At 42.6% G+C, this 17,171-nt stretch overlaps 1 protein-coding gene across 30 annotated transcripts in view; it reads right to left on the bottom strand.

Moving 5' to 3' along the window:
- The window catches only part of slmapa (sarcolemma associated protein a), a 269,091-nt gene that overhangs the window by 169,900 nt on the left and 82,020 nt on the right, over positions 1-17,171 (bottom strand). For all 30 annotated transcript variants that reach the window (XM_072582350.1, XM_072582348.1, XM_072582347.1 and 27 more), the window contains exon 4: positions 16,670-16,706. In XM_072582350.1, coding sequence (XP_072438451.1) covers positions 16,670-16,706 — 37 coding nt within the window. The remainder of the gene's footprint in view (positions 1-16,669; positions 16,707-17,171) is intronic.

Below are 17,171 nucleotides of genomic sequence, written 5' to 3'. Positions count from 1 at the left end.
AGGAAGCATATGTCAGGTATAGACAGGAAAGATCGAGTGAATCCTTAGAAGAGTATAAAGGAAGGAGGAGTATACTCAAGAGGGAAATTCAGGAGGGCAAAATAAGGGGACATGAGATAGCGTTGGCAAATAGAATTAAGGAAAATCCAAAGGGTTTTTACAAATACATTAAAGGACAAAAGGGTAACTAGGGAGAGAATAGGGCCCCGCAAAGATCAGCAAGGCGGCCTTTGTGTGGAGCCACAGAAAATGGGAGAGATACTAAACGAGTATTTTGCATCAATATTTACTGTGAAAAAGGATATGGAAGATATCAAATGTAAACATCTTGCAAAATGTTCAGGTTACAGAGGAGGAAGTGCTGGATGTCTTGAAACAGTTAAAGGTGGATAAATCCTCAGGACCTGATCAGGTGTACCCAAGAGCTCTGTGGGAAGCTAGAGAAGTGATTGCTGGGCCTCTTGCTGAGATATTTGTATCATCGATAGTCACAGGTAAGGTGCCAGAAGACTGGAGGTTGGCAAACTTGGTGTCACTGTTTAAGAAGGGCGGTAAAGACAAACCAGGGAACTATTGACCAGTGAGCCTGACCTCAGTGGTGGGCAAGTTGTTGGAGGGAATCCTGAGGGACAGGATGTGTATGTATTTGGAAAGGCAAGGACTGATTCAGGATAGTCAACATGGCTTTGTGCATGGGAAATCATGTCTCACAAACTTGATTGAGTTTTTTGAAGAAGTAACAAAGAAGATTGATGAGGGCAGAGCAGTAGATGTGATCTATATGGACTTCAGTAAGGCGTTCAACAAGGTTCCCCATGGGAGACTGATTAGCAAAGTTAGATCTCATGGAATAAAGGGAGAACTAGCCATTTGGATACAGAACTGGCTCAAAGGTAGAAGACAGAGGGTGTTGATGGAGGGTTGTTTTTCAGACTGGAGGTCTGTGACCAGTGGAGTGCCACAAGGATCGGTGCTGGGTCCTCTACTTTTTGTCATTTACATAAATGATTTGGATGTAAGCATAAGAGGTACAGGTAGTAAGTTTGCAGATGACACCAAAATTGGAGGTGTAGTGGACAGCGAAGAGGGTTACCTCAGATTACAACAGGATCTGGACCAGATGGCCAATAGGCTGAGAAGTGGCAGATGGAGTTTAATTCAGATAAATGAGAGGTGCTGAATTTTGGGAAAGCAAATCTTAGCAGGATTTATACACTTAATGGTAAGGTCATAGGAAGTGTTGCTGAACAAAGAGACCTTGGAGTGCAGGTTCATAGCTCCTTGGAAGTGGAGTCGCAAGTAGATAGGATAGTGAAGGCGGCATTTGGTATGCTTTCCTTTATTGGTCAGAGTATTGAGTACAGGAATTGGGAGGTCATGTTGCAGCTGTACAGGACATTGGTTAGGCCACTGTTGGAATATTGCGTGCAATTCTGGTCTCGTTCCTATCGGAAAGATGTTGTGAAACATGAAAGGGTTCAGAAAAGATTTACAAGGATGTTGCCAGGATTGAAGGATTTGTGCTCCAGGGAGAGGCTGAACAGGCTGGGGCTGTTTGCCCTGGAGTGTCAGAGGCTGAGGGGTGACCTTATAGAGGTTTCCAAAATTATGAAGGGCATGGATAGAATAAATAGACAAAGTCTTTTCCCTCGGGTTGGGGACTCCAGAACTAGAGGGCATAGGTATAGGGTGAGAGGGGAAAGATATAAGAGAGACCTAAAGGGCAACATTTTCATGCAGAGGGTGGTACGTGTATGGAATGAGCTGCCAGAGGAAGTGGTGGAGGCTGGTACAATTGCAACATTTAAGAGGCCTTTGGATGGGTATATGAATAGGAAGGGTTTGGAGGGATATGGGCCGTGTGCTGGCAGGTGGGACTAGATTGAGTTGGGATATCTGATCGGCGTGGACAGGTCGGACCAAACGGTCTGTTTCCATGCTGTACATCTCTATGACTCTAAATTGCCCTATTTGTCTGAATCTTGTGTGAAACCACACTTGGGAAATGAAGGTTAGAGAACAAAGGATCAATGAGGAGTTAATTTGTTACAAAATGAAAACTATTCTTGGAAGAGATCTTAAAGACCATGCAAGATTAAAAGCATGTTGAATAAAAACAACATTTTTCAGACGCTAAAATCACGCAAACACAAAGAATGCTGGAGAATCTTCAGTTCTGAAAGAGAGAGTAATACTGGACTCAAAACGTTAACTGTTTCTCTCTCCACAGATGTTGCCAGACCTGCTGAGATTTTCCAATATTCTCTGTTTGTTTCTAAGTAACCAGATTTTCCATTTGTAATAGAGTGAAAAATGACTAAAATACACAAGAAGTTCATTTTTTTCTTCTTCCTTACACTAAAGTGTACAAATAAAAACAAAAGAAATTGGGGTGTATTTTCAATCTGGGCTCAGGTACCAGGGTCCAGATAATTTCCGACACCTGATACCAGATACTGCATCAGTACCAGTATTAAAGTGCACTTTCCCGAACGCAAAACACATAATTGACATGGGGTGGGTTTATTACCCAAAGCAAGGTGTCATGTGTGGATTTATAATTCAGGAGGGCCCTGAACGACCATTCTCCACTGGACAGTGACAGTTCCCTCATTGAGATTGTGAACAGCATCAAATTTCTTGGGTACACCTGGCAGAGAATCTCCCCCAGACCCTCAACAGCAGCTCCACAGCCAAGAATGCCCAGCAGTGTCTCGATTTTCTGTGCAGGCTGAGGAATGCCTACCTCCCTCCGCCCATCCTCACCACATTTTACAGAGGGTTCATTGAGAGTGCCCTAAACTGCTGCATCATTGCCTGGTTCGGGAATTGCACCGTCTCGGATCGTAAGACCCTACAACAGATAGTGAGGACAGCTGAGAAGATCATCGGGGTCTCTCTTCCCTCCATTACAGACATTTATTCCACACATTGCGGCCGAAAGGCTAAGAGCATTGTGGATGACCCTCTTCTCCCTCCTGCCATCTCGCAGAGGATATTGGAGCAGATGGTCTCTCACGGCCAGACTGTGCAACAGTTTCTTCCCCCAAGCCATCAGGCTCCTTAACACAGTATAATCGCACTCTTTTCCATCTGAATTTATTTCGTATTGCTGCTAGAAAAATGTCTATCATTCATCATTCTTCTGTTACACTGTAACTTGCATGTTTTGCACTTCTTATGCGCTTTATGCCATGTACGATTGTGTAGTTTGTGCTGTCAATGTAGCAACCTCAGTACATACTGTCTTGTTTTACTGTCTCAGTTGTATAACAGTAGAAAGCTACCCTACTCTATTCTCTAATGGAATATGAAAAACAAGATCCTTTTGAAAAGGTCTACATTTTGAAACCTGTCATTGCTGACATGTTGCAGGTGGGTGTTCTTGGGTAGGAACGAGAATTGACTGCCATCAGTAAGTGGTGTCAAGATTTTCCGATGCCTCTTGAAGCATTGATGGAGATCATGTTATATCAGAAAAAAAGGCCCAAAACCAAATGCTTGGATAGACATAGCTTCCTATGGAACTGTTCTATCAGTTGCAACTAACTAGCTTGTGAAGGTTATATACAATCTCTTGGGTACCATCTTTGTCATGATTGGAACAAGGGCCAGGTGGATCTCATTAACTTTGAGATCCTTGATTGGGGCTGCTAACTTGGGTGATTCAGGGAGTCCTGAATATAAACAGAAGAGTCAGAGTGTGTCCTCATTCTAAGACTGACTCTGAGCGGTTCCATATGCACATGTGACTTGGTGACAGGATATCGTCCTCTGTGTAGTTATTTCAGTGGCGATGAGAGAAAACAGTACGTTCCTGAAGAAAATTTGCTCGCCTTTGAATTGGCATAAACATTTCTGGCATCATGCCTTTATTTGGGAAGGTTGACTTGTTCGATCCTGCCGTCAAAGGCCGGTTAATAAAGAATATGTAATAATACTGGGGCAGATGAAAAACAATGAGTAATCCTTCTGACTGCTCGTGGATCCATTTTCCATTATTAGGTGCCTATCTTTCATTGAGGTACCAGATCACCATCGAGGAAGGTATATTACTAAGGGAAGCAACAGTGATTGTTCTGAGTAAAGGTCACTGCCAGGTCACTGACAATTGAAAAGATGCCAGCATTGTTCACAATGCACAGACTCCGGAAGTATTGGTCACAGACAATGGGACATTTACCAACAGGGAATTGGAGTATTTCCTAAAGTCGAATGGCATTTGGCATGTTCAGAGAGCAATGGTCTGACAGTCTAAACATATATGGCATATATAGAAACAGCTTACAGCTTCACTTGATACCAAACTGCCCTGGTTCCCGTTTGACTATAGGACCACCCCTCACGTAACTACAGGGATAGCTCCAGCAGAGTTACCAATGGTGGCAAGACTCTGCACAAGGGTTAAACATGATATTGCAGGCCCTTTGGGGAGAAGGTAGGGATAGGGGCGATGGAGGTGGGCAGCAGGAACATCAATAACTGAGCAGGAAAATGCTCTGCATGGGTACGAAGTGAGGTCAGGTCCCAGGCCATACAAAGGTCAGGCAGGTAAGGCATTCCTGAACAAACTTGCAAATGGGGCAGAAGCAAAGAACACCTGGCCCCTTAGAACAGCCAGAAAGGCTGTCAGAAACTGTGACTTCTCCCTTCTGTCAAAAGTTGAAGAAATGTCAGAGTCTAAGATGGATGCAGTCTTGATACTGTTGCTGCTTGAGGAGAAGGAGGAAACTTTCTGGAGATGCTCCAGGTGCAGGCGACAGGCTATGGTCTGGTACATGCTGCCTGTGTCAGACTCAGAGGAATTGGACCTTGGGACAGGGAAGCTACGAGAGAAAGAAGAGGCCTACATTCCTGGACCTGGGGCGGGGACAGGGATGTGGTGGCTTGAATGAGGGTCACATGGACCTCATTGACCATGGGATTGTAGTTTGGGGTTGTTAAGCTGGACCAATTAGGGAGTCCTGGCTGACAGAGTGTTCGGACATGCCTTGGCGTGCCAATTTGCCACCGGGCAGTGGGGATCCCCAGTGGAGGGCTCTCTACGCGGGAGTACTCCCCCTTTCCCTTGGGGATCTGGGGTGGAGGGTGCTGCACGCAGCAGTCCCCTGCAAACGCAGGTTGCGGTGGTTCACAGACTCCCAGACCAACTGCTTGTTCTGTGGCGCTGTGGAGTCCGTGGACCATGTATATATTGGGTGTGGGCGTTTGCACTCCCTTTCTGATTTTCTTAAAACCCTTCTCCTCTGCTTTTGGCTACACTTCAGTCCCACGCTCCTGATCTTCGGGCACCCGGTACGGCGGAGGGAGGGCAGGTCCGAAGACTTCCTCGTGGGTCTGCTTCTGGGCCTGGCCAAACTGGCCATCAACAGGTCCAGGCAGCGGGCCGTGGAGGGGGTCGTTAGGGCCGACTGCCTGCCCCTCTTCCGGGGTTACGTTAGAGCCCGGGTGTCCTTAGAGAAGGAGCACGCGGTGTCCACCAACACCCTGGAGTCGTTCAGGGAGAGGTGGGCGCCGCAGGGAGTGGAGTGCATCATTTCCCCATCCAACTCGATTTTGATTTAGTCCCTACCCTCCCCTTCACTGTTTTGATCACACAGCATTTTGATGTGAAGGGCAGTGCTTGTCACTGGCCACTCGGGTATTTACCTATCTTCCTGGTGGCGGAAATTGAATAAAGATTCGTGCACTTTGTGTCTTTTACTGTGTCTCACACCTGCACACAAACACCATGGGTGCTGGGGAAAAAATAAGCACTACCGCAGTTAGGCGGTAGTGTGGGGGGGGGTTAAATTTTTAAGTAAAAAAGAAAAAAAAAGAAAAAAATTCAGGAGTATTTCACACAGCATTGCCCTTTTGTGAAAGGCACTGCTTGTCACCGGCCACTCGAGTGTTTTCCTATCTTCCTAGTGGTGGAAATTGAATAAAGATTCGTGCACCTTGTGTCTCTCACTGTGTCTCACACCTGCACACACACACAACATGGGTGCTGGGGAAAAAAATAAGAAAAAAAAAGATGGGTGCACTGCAGGGAGTGGAGTGTTTTGGCTCCCCTCTAACTCCCGACATGGGTGCTAAGAAAATGAATTAGGTGGTAATATATGGCAAAATTTAAAACAAAAAACAGATGTCTCAGAGCAAAAAAAAAGGAAAAAAAAGTAAACAGGAGTGTTGCAGGGGGTCGTTAGGGCCGACTGCCTGCCCCTCTTCTGCGGTTATGTTAGAGCCCGGGTGTCTCTGGAAAAGAGCTCACGGTGTCCAGCGACACCCTGGAGTTGTTCAGGGAGAGGTGGGCGCTGCAGGGAGTGGAGTGCATTATTTCCCCCTCCAACTCTATTTTGATTTAATCCCTACCCTCTCCTTCACTGTTTGATCACACAACATTGCACTTTGAGTGAAGGACATTGGTTGTCACTGGCCACTCGGATGTTTCCTTTCTTCCTGGTGGTGGAAACGGAATAAAGATTCGTGCACATTGTGTCTTTCACTGCGTCTCACACCTGCACACGCACAACATGGGTGATTAGGGAAAAAATAAGCACTACCACAGTTAGGCGGTAGTGTGGGGGTAATAAGAAAAAAAAATAAACAGCAGTGTCAGATATACTGACTCAGAGCTGGCTCTGAGGAAGCTAGGTCAGTGTCAAGGACTCTCAATGTGTAAATAAAGGGTGACTTGAAAAAAAAATAAACAGGAGTGTAGCAGCATTGTGTAAATTTTTTTAAAACTGGTTGAGAAAAAAACTCCAGTCTTAATGCCCCATATACTTTGCTTTGCGTTAGCCAGGTTACAGCAATTGGACTGGGAAGAAAGAACTTAACAAATGTCAATTTGATTTCTGTTGCATAGGTTGGAAAACAACACTTCTGTTAGTAAATTATCCTTTTTTGTTTTCCTTAAGATTATCTCTCCATGCTAAAACCTGATTTTTTTTTTCCACTTGCAATGTCCTTACTAATAAAGTTTGAAGTTATACGACAACAAAAAAAAAACCAGGAGTGACACAAGAAAAAAAAACAGGAGTGTCACCCTGGGGAGGTTGGGGAAACAGGATGGGTTTTCCTAGAGGTGGCCGGAAGGTGTGTCAGGGAGGATCCAGAGCCAGAAAGGGCATGGGGCAGACTGAGCGCCGGAAGAAGCAGAGGGGTGGGCTACCTTAGAGTGGCTAGAAAGTGGGCGGGATGGGAGGCTTGCTGGCTTGTTGGGGGGGGGGGGTCTGTATTCTATGCACAGTTTCTTATCTAATTGCACTGTCTTGTATGTATTTGTTACTGCTTCTTTTGTGATGACTGAAAGTGGGATTGAGGTTTGTCCTCATTTGCCTGAAAACTAGACTCTCTAGTCTCTTCCTGACCAGGAGAATAGATCTGCTACTCTGCAACATCAGAGTAACCTGCCCCAATCCATCAGATGAAGCTCAGCAGACCTTCATCTCCCAAACTTTCCTTCTAAGTGATGGAATAGGTGTGATATACAGGATGCCAAACCCTCACTGGTAATAAACACAAGCCTTTCAATACCAGCAATTCAGTGGCATTGGTTGAGGAGACAAACATCATTCTGCCTGTTTTAAATTAATTGACCAGGGCATCCATAGCTTTCAGATATTTTCTAATCAACACTACACAGATAGTATTACACATCTTTGGAACAGGTGGGATTTGAACCCACGCCTCTTGCACAGAGGTAGGAATGTTTCCACTACGCCACAAGACTCTATCCAATAGTGGATACTGGACCACTGCAACAGTAGTTACGGGGAACAAAGAAATGGCAGAGAGACTGAATAGGTAATTCATTGGAAGGGACAGTAGCAGACAAAACTTCAAGACAGTCAAGGGATAGACAGTGAATGTAGTGGAAATCACTAAGGAAAAGATGCTGAGGAAGCTGAAAGGTCTGACGGTGGACAAATCACCTAGACCAGATGGACTACACCCCAGGATCTGAAGGAGGTAGATGAGGAGATTGCAATGGCTTTAGTGGTGATCTTTCAGGAACCATGGAATCAGGGAGAATGCCAAAGGACTGGAATATAGCTAATGTAATGTCCCTGCTTCAGAAGGGAGGGAGACGGAAGACAGGGCAATATTGACTGATTAGCCTAATCTCAGTAGAAGGAGTTTAGAGTCCATTTTTTAGGATAAGGTTGCAGAGTAACTGCAAGTGCATGGTAAAATAGGGTAGAGTCAGCACAGCTTCATCACGAGGAGGTTATGCCTAACAAATCTGTTTGAATTCTTTGAGGAGTACCAAGTCAGACAAAGGAGAGTGAGTGGACATTATCTATTTGGATTTTCACAAGACCTTTGACAAGGTGCTACACAGAACGCTGCTAAATAAGATAAGAGCTTATGGTGTTTGGGGCAAGGTACTGGCATGGATATAAGATTAACTGATTGGCAGAAAGCACAGTGTGGGATAAATGGGGCTCTTTCAGAATGGCAGCCGGTGACGAAGACAGTTCTGGGAAAGTTATAGTCAATGCTGGGACTGTAACTATTCATGTTACACATTAACGATCTGGACGAAACAATTGAAGGCATCATTGCTAAGTGTGGGTAGATAGAGGTGCAGGTTGTATTGAGAAAACGGGAGGTTGCACGTGGAATTGGTTAGGTAGCTGACTGGGCAATAAGTGGCAGATGGAAAGTGTGAGGTTATGCATTTTGGCAAAGAGAGGGGTTGACTTTTTTTAAATGGGGAAAGGCTTTAGAAATAGGAAGGACAAAGGGACTTCAGAGTGCCACGTTAGGATTCTCTGAAGGTTAACATTTATGGTCAGTTGGCAATTAGGAAGGCAAATGCAATGTTAGCATTCATTTCAAGTGGGTCGGAATACAAGAGCTGGGATATACTGCTGAGGCTGAATAAGGCACAGGTCAGATTGTGTTTGCAATATCGTGTACAGTTTTGAAACCTGTATCTGAGGAAGGATGTGTTAGCCTTGATGGGGTTCCAGAGGAGGTTTATGAGAATAATCCTGGGTATGAAACGTTTGTTACCTGAGAAGTGGTTGAGGACTCTGGATTTGTCCTGGATGGAGTTTAGAAGGATGAGGGGGGATTCTCATCGAAAATTACAAAATACTGAGAGGCCTGGATAGAGTGGATGCGAAGATGTTTCCAATGGTAGAACAGACTAGGACCTGAGAGCAAAACCTCAGAGTGAAAGGATGACTTTTACAACTGAGAGGAGGAGAAATTTCCTCAACCAGAGGGTGAAGGATCTGTGAAATTCATTGCTGCAGAAGGCTGGAGAAGCCAAGACATTTGCTGTATTTTTGACAGAGATAGGTAGGTTCTTGATTAGTAAGGGGATCATGGGCTACAGGGACTAGGAAGGAGAATGGTGCTCAGAAGAAAGGTGAATAGTGTTGAGAAACGGATCAGCCATGATCGAATGGCGGAACAGGCATAATGGATCAAATGGCATAATTCTGCTCCTACATCTTATGGTCTTACAACTGGAAATTCAAAACTGTTCCTCAGGCCTGCTCATGAACTAATTAACACGGAGATCTATGCATGCTTAATTGGAGCTGAGTGTGTTCAGCACCATTCCCATCCTACTTTTGAAAATCAGATCAGATTTTGGATATGGTGGGGGTCCAGCACCGCCCTCCAGAAGCTTAATTTTTAAATTCACATTAAGAGCAGAATTAGGTCATTCAGTTCCTTGAAAGTGTTCTGTCTTTCAATAAGGGGTCATGTCTGATTTGTTTGTGTTTTCACTTCCACATTCCCAATACCCTGATTACATTTTTGATTGGCATTGAAGTCAAAAGTTATCACCTTTGCCTTAAAAAACTTAAATGATCACAAGAAGATAGTGGGTGCAGCAGCTTCATAAAGCATGCACAAAAACAAGGACAGCAGATCTATAAAGAGCAGTAGAAAATGAGAAACCAGCAGTTTAAGTAACATGAGAGAGTGGGTGAACAGCCTTCATAAAAAGTGCAGACATGTGAGAGATGACCAGGGATGGCAGAAGATTAAAAATTGGCAGCAGACAGCCACTTCAAACTGCTTGCACCTGTCAGCGCTTAAGCATGATGTCACAGGAAAACAGGTAGGTGATTAGTGGCTATTCTTCCATGTTTCATGATTGGCTATTTGGTTTAATCAGGAGGTATCACTGGAGCTAAAGCGCACAGTCAAGAAATAAAATAATACCTTTAAAATAATTAGCATCCAAATTCATTAATTAAATAGAATAGAGATGGCTGGGCATGTGATATGTTGCAGCTGTAGTATTTGGGACCTGGTGGATGTCAGTGGGAGCCATGGTGTCACCTGCACCAAATATTTTGCTGCTCGAGGAACTTGACTTGGAGTTGATTAATCTAAGTTGTGAACGCTTATGTTTCAGGAAGCAGTCACACCCTTAATTTAATGTGATTAATTTTTGGTCCACACTTAAGAACTTGAGTGCCTAAGAATAGGCAAGTATGGAGCTCCAAAATTTAGCTATGGAGGAACCTTAGCCTTATCCAATAAGGTATGAGGTTCTTGCTCCTAGTGCAGGTGAGGACACAGACTGTAGGATAAGTGAACACAACACTGTGGTCCAGAGCACCATTCAAATAGGGGGAGAAAAGAGAAATGTTCTATCAATAGGGGACAATATAGTTTGATGAATGACATTGGTCTCTGTAGAAAAGACAGAATCCCAAAGGCTGTGTTGTTTACTTGGTGTCAAGGATCGCATATCCAGAGATGTGCAGGTTAGGTGAATTGGCCATGCTAAACTGCCCAACGTTCAGGGATGTGTAGGCTAGATGCATTAGTTAGGAAAAATGTAGAGTAATAGGTGCAGGGAAATGGGTCTAGGTAGGATACTCTTCAGAGAGTCAGTGTGGACATGTTGGGCCAAATGGTCTGTTTCCACACTGGAGGGATTCTAACTCGAATTCTCTCTGGGCTGGAGAGGAGCTTGAGAGTAGGAGGGGAAGGATTCAGTTGTCATAGTCCACATAGGTTCCAATGACATCGGCAGGACCAGGAAAGAAATTCTGCTGAAGGAGTAATAGTAGCTCAAGGCTAAATTAAAAGCACAGCCATAAAGATAATAGTCTCCATATTACTACCTGAGCCACATGTAATTTGCTGTAGGGTAAATAATGCCTCTTTGTTGGCTACGTAGAACAGTCGATCTTCCGTAGTTACACCGGCACCACTCCCCACCTCTTCCTCCGCTACATTGATGACTGCACCGGCGCCACCTCATACTTCCGCGAGGAGGTTGAGCAATTCATCAACTTCACCAACACATTCCACCCCAACCTTAAATTTACCTGGACCATCTCTGACACTTCCTTCCCCTTCCTGGACCTCTCCATTTCCATTAATGACGACTTGACACTGATATTTTTTTACAAACCCACCGACCCCCACATCTACCTGGATTATACCTCTTCCCACCCTACCTCCTGCAAAAATGCCATCCCGTATTCCCAATTCCCCCGCCTCCGTCGTATCTACTCCCAGGAGGACCAGTTCCACCACAGAACAGACCAGATGGCCTCCTTCGTTAGAGACCGCAATTTCCCTTCCCACGTGGTTAAAGATACCCTCTAATGAATCTTGTCCACATCCCGCACCTCCGCCCTCAGACCTCCAACCGTAACAAGGACAGAAACCCCCTGGTGCTCACCTTCCACGCTACCAACCTTCGCATAAACCAAATCATTCACCGACATTTCCGCCACCTCCAAACGGACCCCACCACCTTTCCGCCTTCCGCAAAGACCGTTCCCTCCGTGACTACCTGGTCAGGTCCACGCCCCCCCAACAACCCACCCTCCCGTCCTGGCACCTTCCCCTGTCACCGCAGGAATTGCAAAACCTGCGACCACACCTCCTCCCTCACCTCCATCCAAGGCCCTAAAGGATCCTTCCACATCCATTAAAGTTTTACATGCACAACCACCAATATCATTTATTGTATCTGTTGCTCCCGATGCGGTATCCTCTATATTGGGGAGACTGGATGCCTTCAAGCGGAGCGCTTTAGGGAACATCTCTGGGACACTCGCACCAATCAACCACACCACCAGTGGCCCAACATTTCAATTTCCCCTCCCACTCAGCTGAGGATATGGAGGTCCTGGGCCTCCTTCACCGCCGCTCCATCACCACCCGACGCCTGGAGGAAGAACGCCTCATCTCCCGCCTCGGAACACTTCAACCCCAGGGCATCAATGTGGACTTCACCAATTTCCTCATTTCCTATTCCCCCACCTCACCTCACCCCAGTGCCAAACTTCCAGCTCAGCACCGTTCCCATGACCTGTCCTATGGGCTATCTTCTTTCCCACCTATCTACTCCACCCTCCTCCCTGACCTATAACCTTCATCCCCACCCCCACTCACCTATTGTACTCTATGCTACTTTCTCCCCACCCCCACCCTCCTCTCATTTATCTCTCCACCCTTCAGGCACTCTGCCTGTATTCCTGATGAAGGGTTTTTGCCCGAAACGTTGATTTTCTTGTTCCACGGATGCTGCCTGAACTGCTGTGCTTTTCCAGCACCACTCTACTCCAGAATCTGGTTTCCAGCATCTGCAGTCATTGTTTTTACCTAATTGACAAGCAAAGGGGTGATGCTGAAACTCCACACACTTGAAGTGTGGAAATATGTGGTTGACTCTTGCCTAAGAATGAGACAGTTTGTCTCTATATCAGGAAGAAGCATCACAAACTAAATTTTTGCTGTGATTGAGAGCTAGAGCAATGGACAAAAGACTTAACATGTGGCCTTCCTTGACCTGAGACAAGCGTATGACAAGGTTGAGAAGACAGCATTGTGTGTGAGTGTGAGTGTGAGAGAGAGAGAGAAAGAAAAAGAAAGAGAGAGAGAGAGAGAGAGAGAGAGAGAGAGAGAGAGAGAGAGAGAGAGAGAGAGAGAGAGAGAGAGAGAGAGCGCGAGAAAGCGAGATATATATGTATATCAAAATTACTGAAGACAAGTATAAGGGTAGCCAGGAGTTAGCAAAGAGCAATGTTAGTGACTCACGAAAATTAGAAAATGAAAGCTGTGGTCTGCCAAAGCCAAGTCTTCAGTCTAAACTTGTTTGCCATCAGCCTATTTGGGCATCAAAGAAGATCAGATGACATCTACCTTGGAACATAGCACACACAAACGATGTGATAATCATCACCAATATGTAGAAAAGCTAGAGGCAGGTTTAAAATTATGACAAAATATTCTCAAATGATTGGAGCTAAAAATGTCCTGCAAGTTCATATACTTGCACGTCTCTTTGTACACCAAGTGAGAAAAAAAACCACATTATGTCACCAGAACAGAAGTGTAGCAGCTGACTGAATTGAAGTACCTAGGTTTGATTATTCAGAAAGATGGTTGGCCGAAGAGGAATGTCGCACAAGATCGTTATGAACGGACCAGACCAGAAAAAAGGAAGACCAAGGTGGTGATAGATGGTCACGATCAAAGGTAGACGACGTCCAAATCGGGGATCTTCCTGAGTTTCAGATGTTATTGAGGGGACATGATGAAGTTAAATCAGGAAGACTCAGGCTGAATGGAAATAACTTTTGGAGGATGTTATAAGTTTTGAACCCATGTGGCAGGGGAAAGTGAGCTTATTGGAGAAACAGATGAAATTGTTGACTTTTACTTCATAAAGTATTCTCTCATGGGACATGAATGTCACTCTCAAGATCAGGATTTATTGTCCATGCTGAACAGTCCTTGAACCAAGTACCTTGCTAGATCAGAAACAAAAAATAGAAACCATTCCTCTGTTCTGAAGAAGAGTCACTTGACCTGAAACACGAACTCAAGATTTCTCTCCACAGATGCTGCCAGACCTGCAGAGCTTTTCCAGCAATTTTAAATTTTGTTTGATTTACAGCATTTGCAGATTTTTCTGTTTTTGCCTTACTATGTCAGTTCAGAGGGTAAGTAAGATTTAACCACATTGTGGTGTAGATCTGGAGTCATATGTGGACCCAACAAGGTAAAGACAGCAGTTTTCCTTTTCCAAAAATATTTGTAAACCAGAAAGGGTTCATTAGTCATGACATTGTCATCATTACTAAGACTTATAACTTTTATAACACAACACATTTGCCAGAAGAGCACTAAACAGCAAAAAATGATCATAAGAAATGTCTGGATTGTGTTAATTAATTAATGTAAAAGTACTTAGTTCAATGTATTAGTTGTCTGTGAAGTAATAATTGATTTAGATAAGTGTTAGTTGTTAAATATGTGAAAGATTGGTATGTATCTGTTGGTTTTTTGAGACATTAACATCTTTTGATAATGTTCTGGTCTGTACAGAACAACAACATGAAAAATAACTTTAATGCAACTTGCATCACAGCTGTATCCTAAAGTTTCAAGCTCGGCAAAATTTTTAAAAAGATCATTCAAAGAGCATCTCTCAAATATTCTTGAAAGGTACGGAATAAAGTATCACCACAATAAAATATCACCACTACAAATCTTTATTTTGTTCAGGACTAAATGTTAGGGATAAATATATATCTAGCTCAGTAAATTGTGGAAGTGCAAAATGCAGGTGTTGGAAATTTGAACCAAAGAACAGAAAATGCTAGAAATTTTCAGTCTGGCAACATTGATGGAGAGGAAATGAAACAGTTCAAGTTGACCACTGTTTGTCATGAGTTCTTAGTATTTCCTCATAATCATGCAACTTATTTAATGTCTCATCTGTTACATGGATCCACCAATTCAGTTGAAACTACAGGATTCCATGGCACTATTCAAAGATCAAGTGACTTTTTACAGTGTGCTGAGCAACATTCTTTCCACAACTAATAGCACCAAAACAGTTCAAAGTTATTGTTGTTTAAAAGGCACTGCCATCCCTGGATCAATTACCATATTTTCCTTCAAAATAACTAACTATACTTCAAATGCAATTAATCGATAGAAAGCACAACTAGATAACACGATCACTTTAAAAAAAGCTTGCCAGTGAGCACCAATGATAATTCCAAGCAAAACTCACTTAACAGAACACATCAATTGCTAAATTAGCAGAAAACCTGGCCAGGTGTTAGATAAATCTCATAATACCAGTACTGCTGTTAACATTAATCAAATTAGCTGAACATAATCTCCAAAATAATTCCTTGAATAACAATCAAGTTTTTAGGAGGCATTAAACTTAAAATGCTCCAGTTGTTCATGATGAAGTATCTTTTGTTTGCCTTGATTTGTTTCCCTAGCTGTCTCAATGGTGGAAGATTTCCTCCCACTGACAAAAAAAATTGTAAACATGCTTCTTATTCGATGCATTTACAGCTTTGCTATGATCATTAGATGAAATCCTTCCTACAGTTAAAGGCAATCTACCAAATAAGCCACCATTTTAAAAAATTTTTAGATATACTATATAAATATGTTAAAGAAATATTCATTGTACAAAGTAAATTAGTTTCACATGGAAATACTTACCAATTGTGCCACTTTCTCAAGACTTCCTTTTGAACACAAAGCTTTGGAGCTGTTTGGTGATCAGTTCCATTGTTTGGAAGGAAGTCAAGAAAAGATTTGTCTCTATGCTGAGGCATGTACGTCCATGTGACAACTTTTCATAAATTAAATAATTTTAATAATCTTATAAAAAGGGCAAAATCCTCTAGACTATTATAAAAGAAAAAAACATATACTTCTAATTTTCCATACATAGAAGAAATACTGATCTAAGAATGTAGGTCCCAATTAACCCATTTTAGTATCTGATAATGTCTTGTCCTAATTTCTTAAAGGGCCAAAAATGACTTTGATAACAAGACAGATGCAATTACTTTTCATTTTTTAACAATAGAAAGGTTCTGCACTTTTTCTAACTCACCTTAAATTATTCATCTAAACATCCAAGCAACTGATGACATCGATGTTCACAGGTATTTTTATTAGTATCACTTATTTTAAAAAGCCTTACAAACGTAAACATCAATTTTTAATCCCAGGTATGTTTACTAGTACCACTTGTTTTAAAACATCAACTCTGACTGCACGTAACTCAGCTAACAACCATTTTGTGACACTCATAATCATCAACACGCAAACTGCCGAATAGTGAAATATTTAGTGATTAAAAAAAATAGATCCTTGTTAAAAAGCAACATGGTAAGTGTGAAGGGAAATCCAATTCCTTCAAAAGATTTATATTTACATTCAACTCGATGATGTATTTATTGTGCCAAGGCTTCAGTTATTCATATTGTTAACTTTTATGTGATGATTTTATCACCTGAAGACTCAGACTAAACACTTGTTGAAAGTACTCATCAAAAAGGTCTCTGACATCAACACAAACAAGATTGTGGCAGCAATCTCTGAAGGAAAACTGTTCAGTCATTTAAATTTTAAGGGGAGACTTTGTGACATGGATCTACATTCTAATTATAACTAAACTGTGTGTAGCAAGCTGAAAGCAGTAGCTACCCGTAGAGATCCATATATTGCTTGACCTCTTGGTACTTGTCTACAAGAATGCTATAGAACTCATTATGGAAACAAAGGTTTAGAAATCAAATCAAACTGAATATCACTACTTAAATTTTAATACTCAAGGCTTTTAATACTTAAACCCAAATGTTTACCAAAAGTACATTTCAATATATCAGCTAAGGGAAGAAACCAAAGTATAAAGGGCACTCACCTTTTCAACAGGAAGTGGTAGAGGAGCCTGGATGACACTAAAAGACAAGAAGTATTATGTAAGACAAAACTGTAAAAGCTATCTTAATTATCAAGGTCAGTATTTTTAAAAGTCTGCTCTCTGCTTGTGGAAGTTATGAAATGAATGCACCTGAAAACTAGAATTCACGTAAAAAATAAATCATCATTGGGCAATTCTAATTAATGTGCAACACTGCTGAGTGTGTGTGTCAATGCTTAGCATATGAATGACTTGCTTCTGGTAAAATTGCCCTTCATAAAATGCAAATCTTCAACAGTGAACTTTGTTCATCATTCCCTGCCTTTCAAACAGAGAAGCAGAATGCAACCCATTTAATAAATTACATTTTCAAATAGTGACTTCAAACACTGAAAAACTGTATATACAGCAGTTACATTTATCACATGACTATTTCCAGAAATATTTGAAAGCTAAGCTATATTTTGGTAATTACACAATACACACATCCAAGCTGATTACA

Source organism: Chiloscyllium punctatum, chromosome 12 (genome assembly GCF_047496795.1).
Source record: "Chiloscyllium punctatum isolate Juve2018m chromosome 12, sChiPun1.3, whole genome shotgun sequence".
NCBI classification, from domain to species: domain Eukaryota; kingdom Metazoa; phylum Chordata; class Chondrichthyes; order Orectolobiformes; family Hemiscylliidae; genus Chiloscyllium; species Chiloscyllium punctatum.
This window is presented reverse-complemented; position numbering and strand designations above follow the sequence as displayed.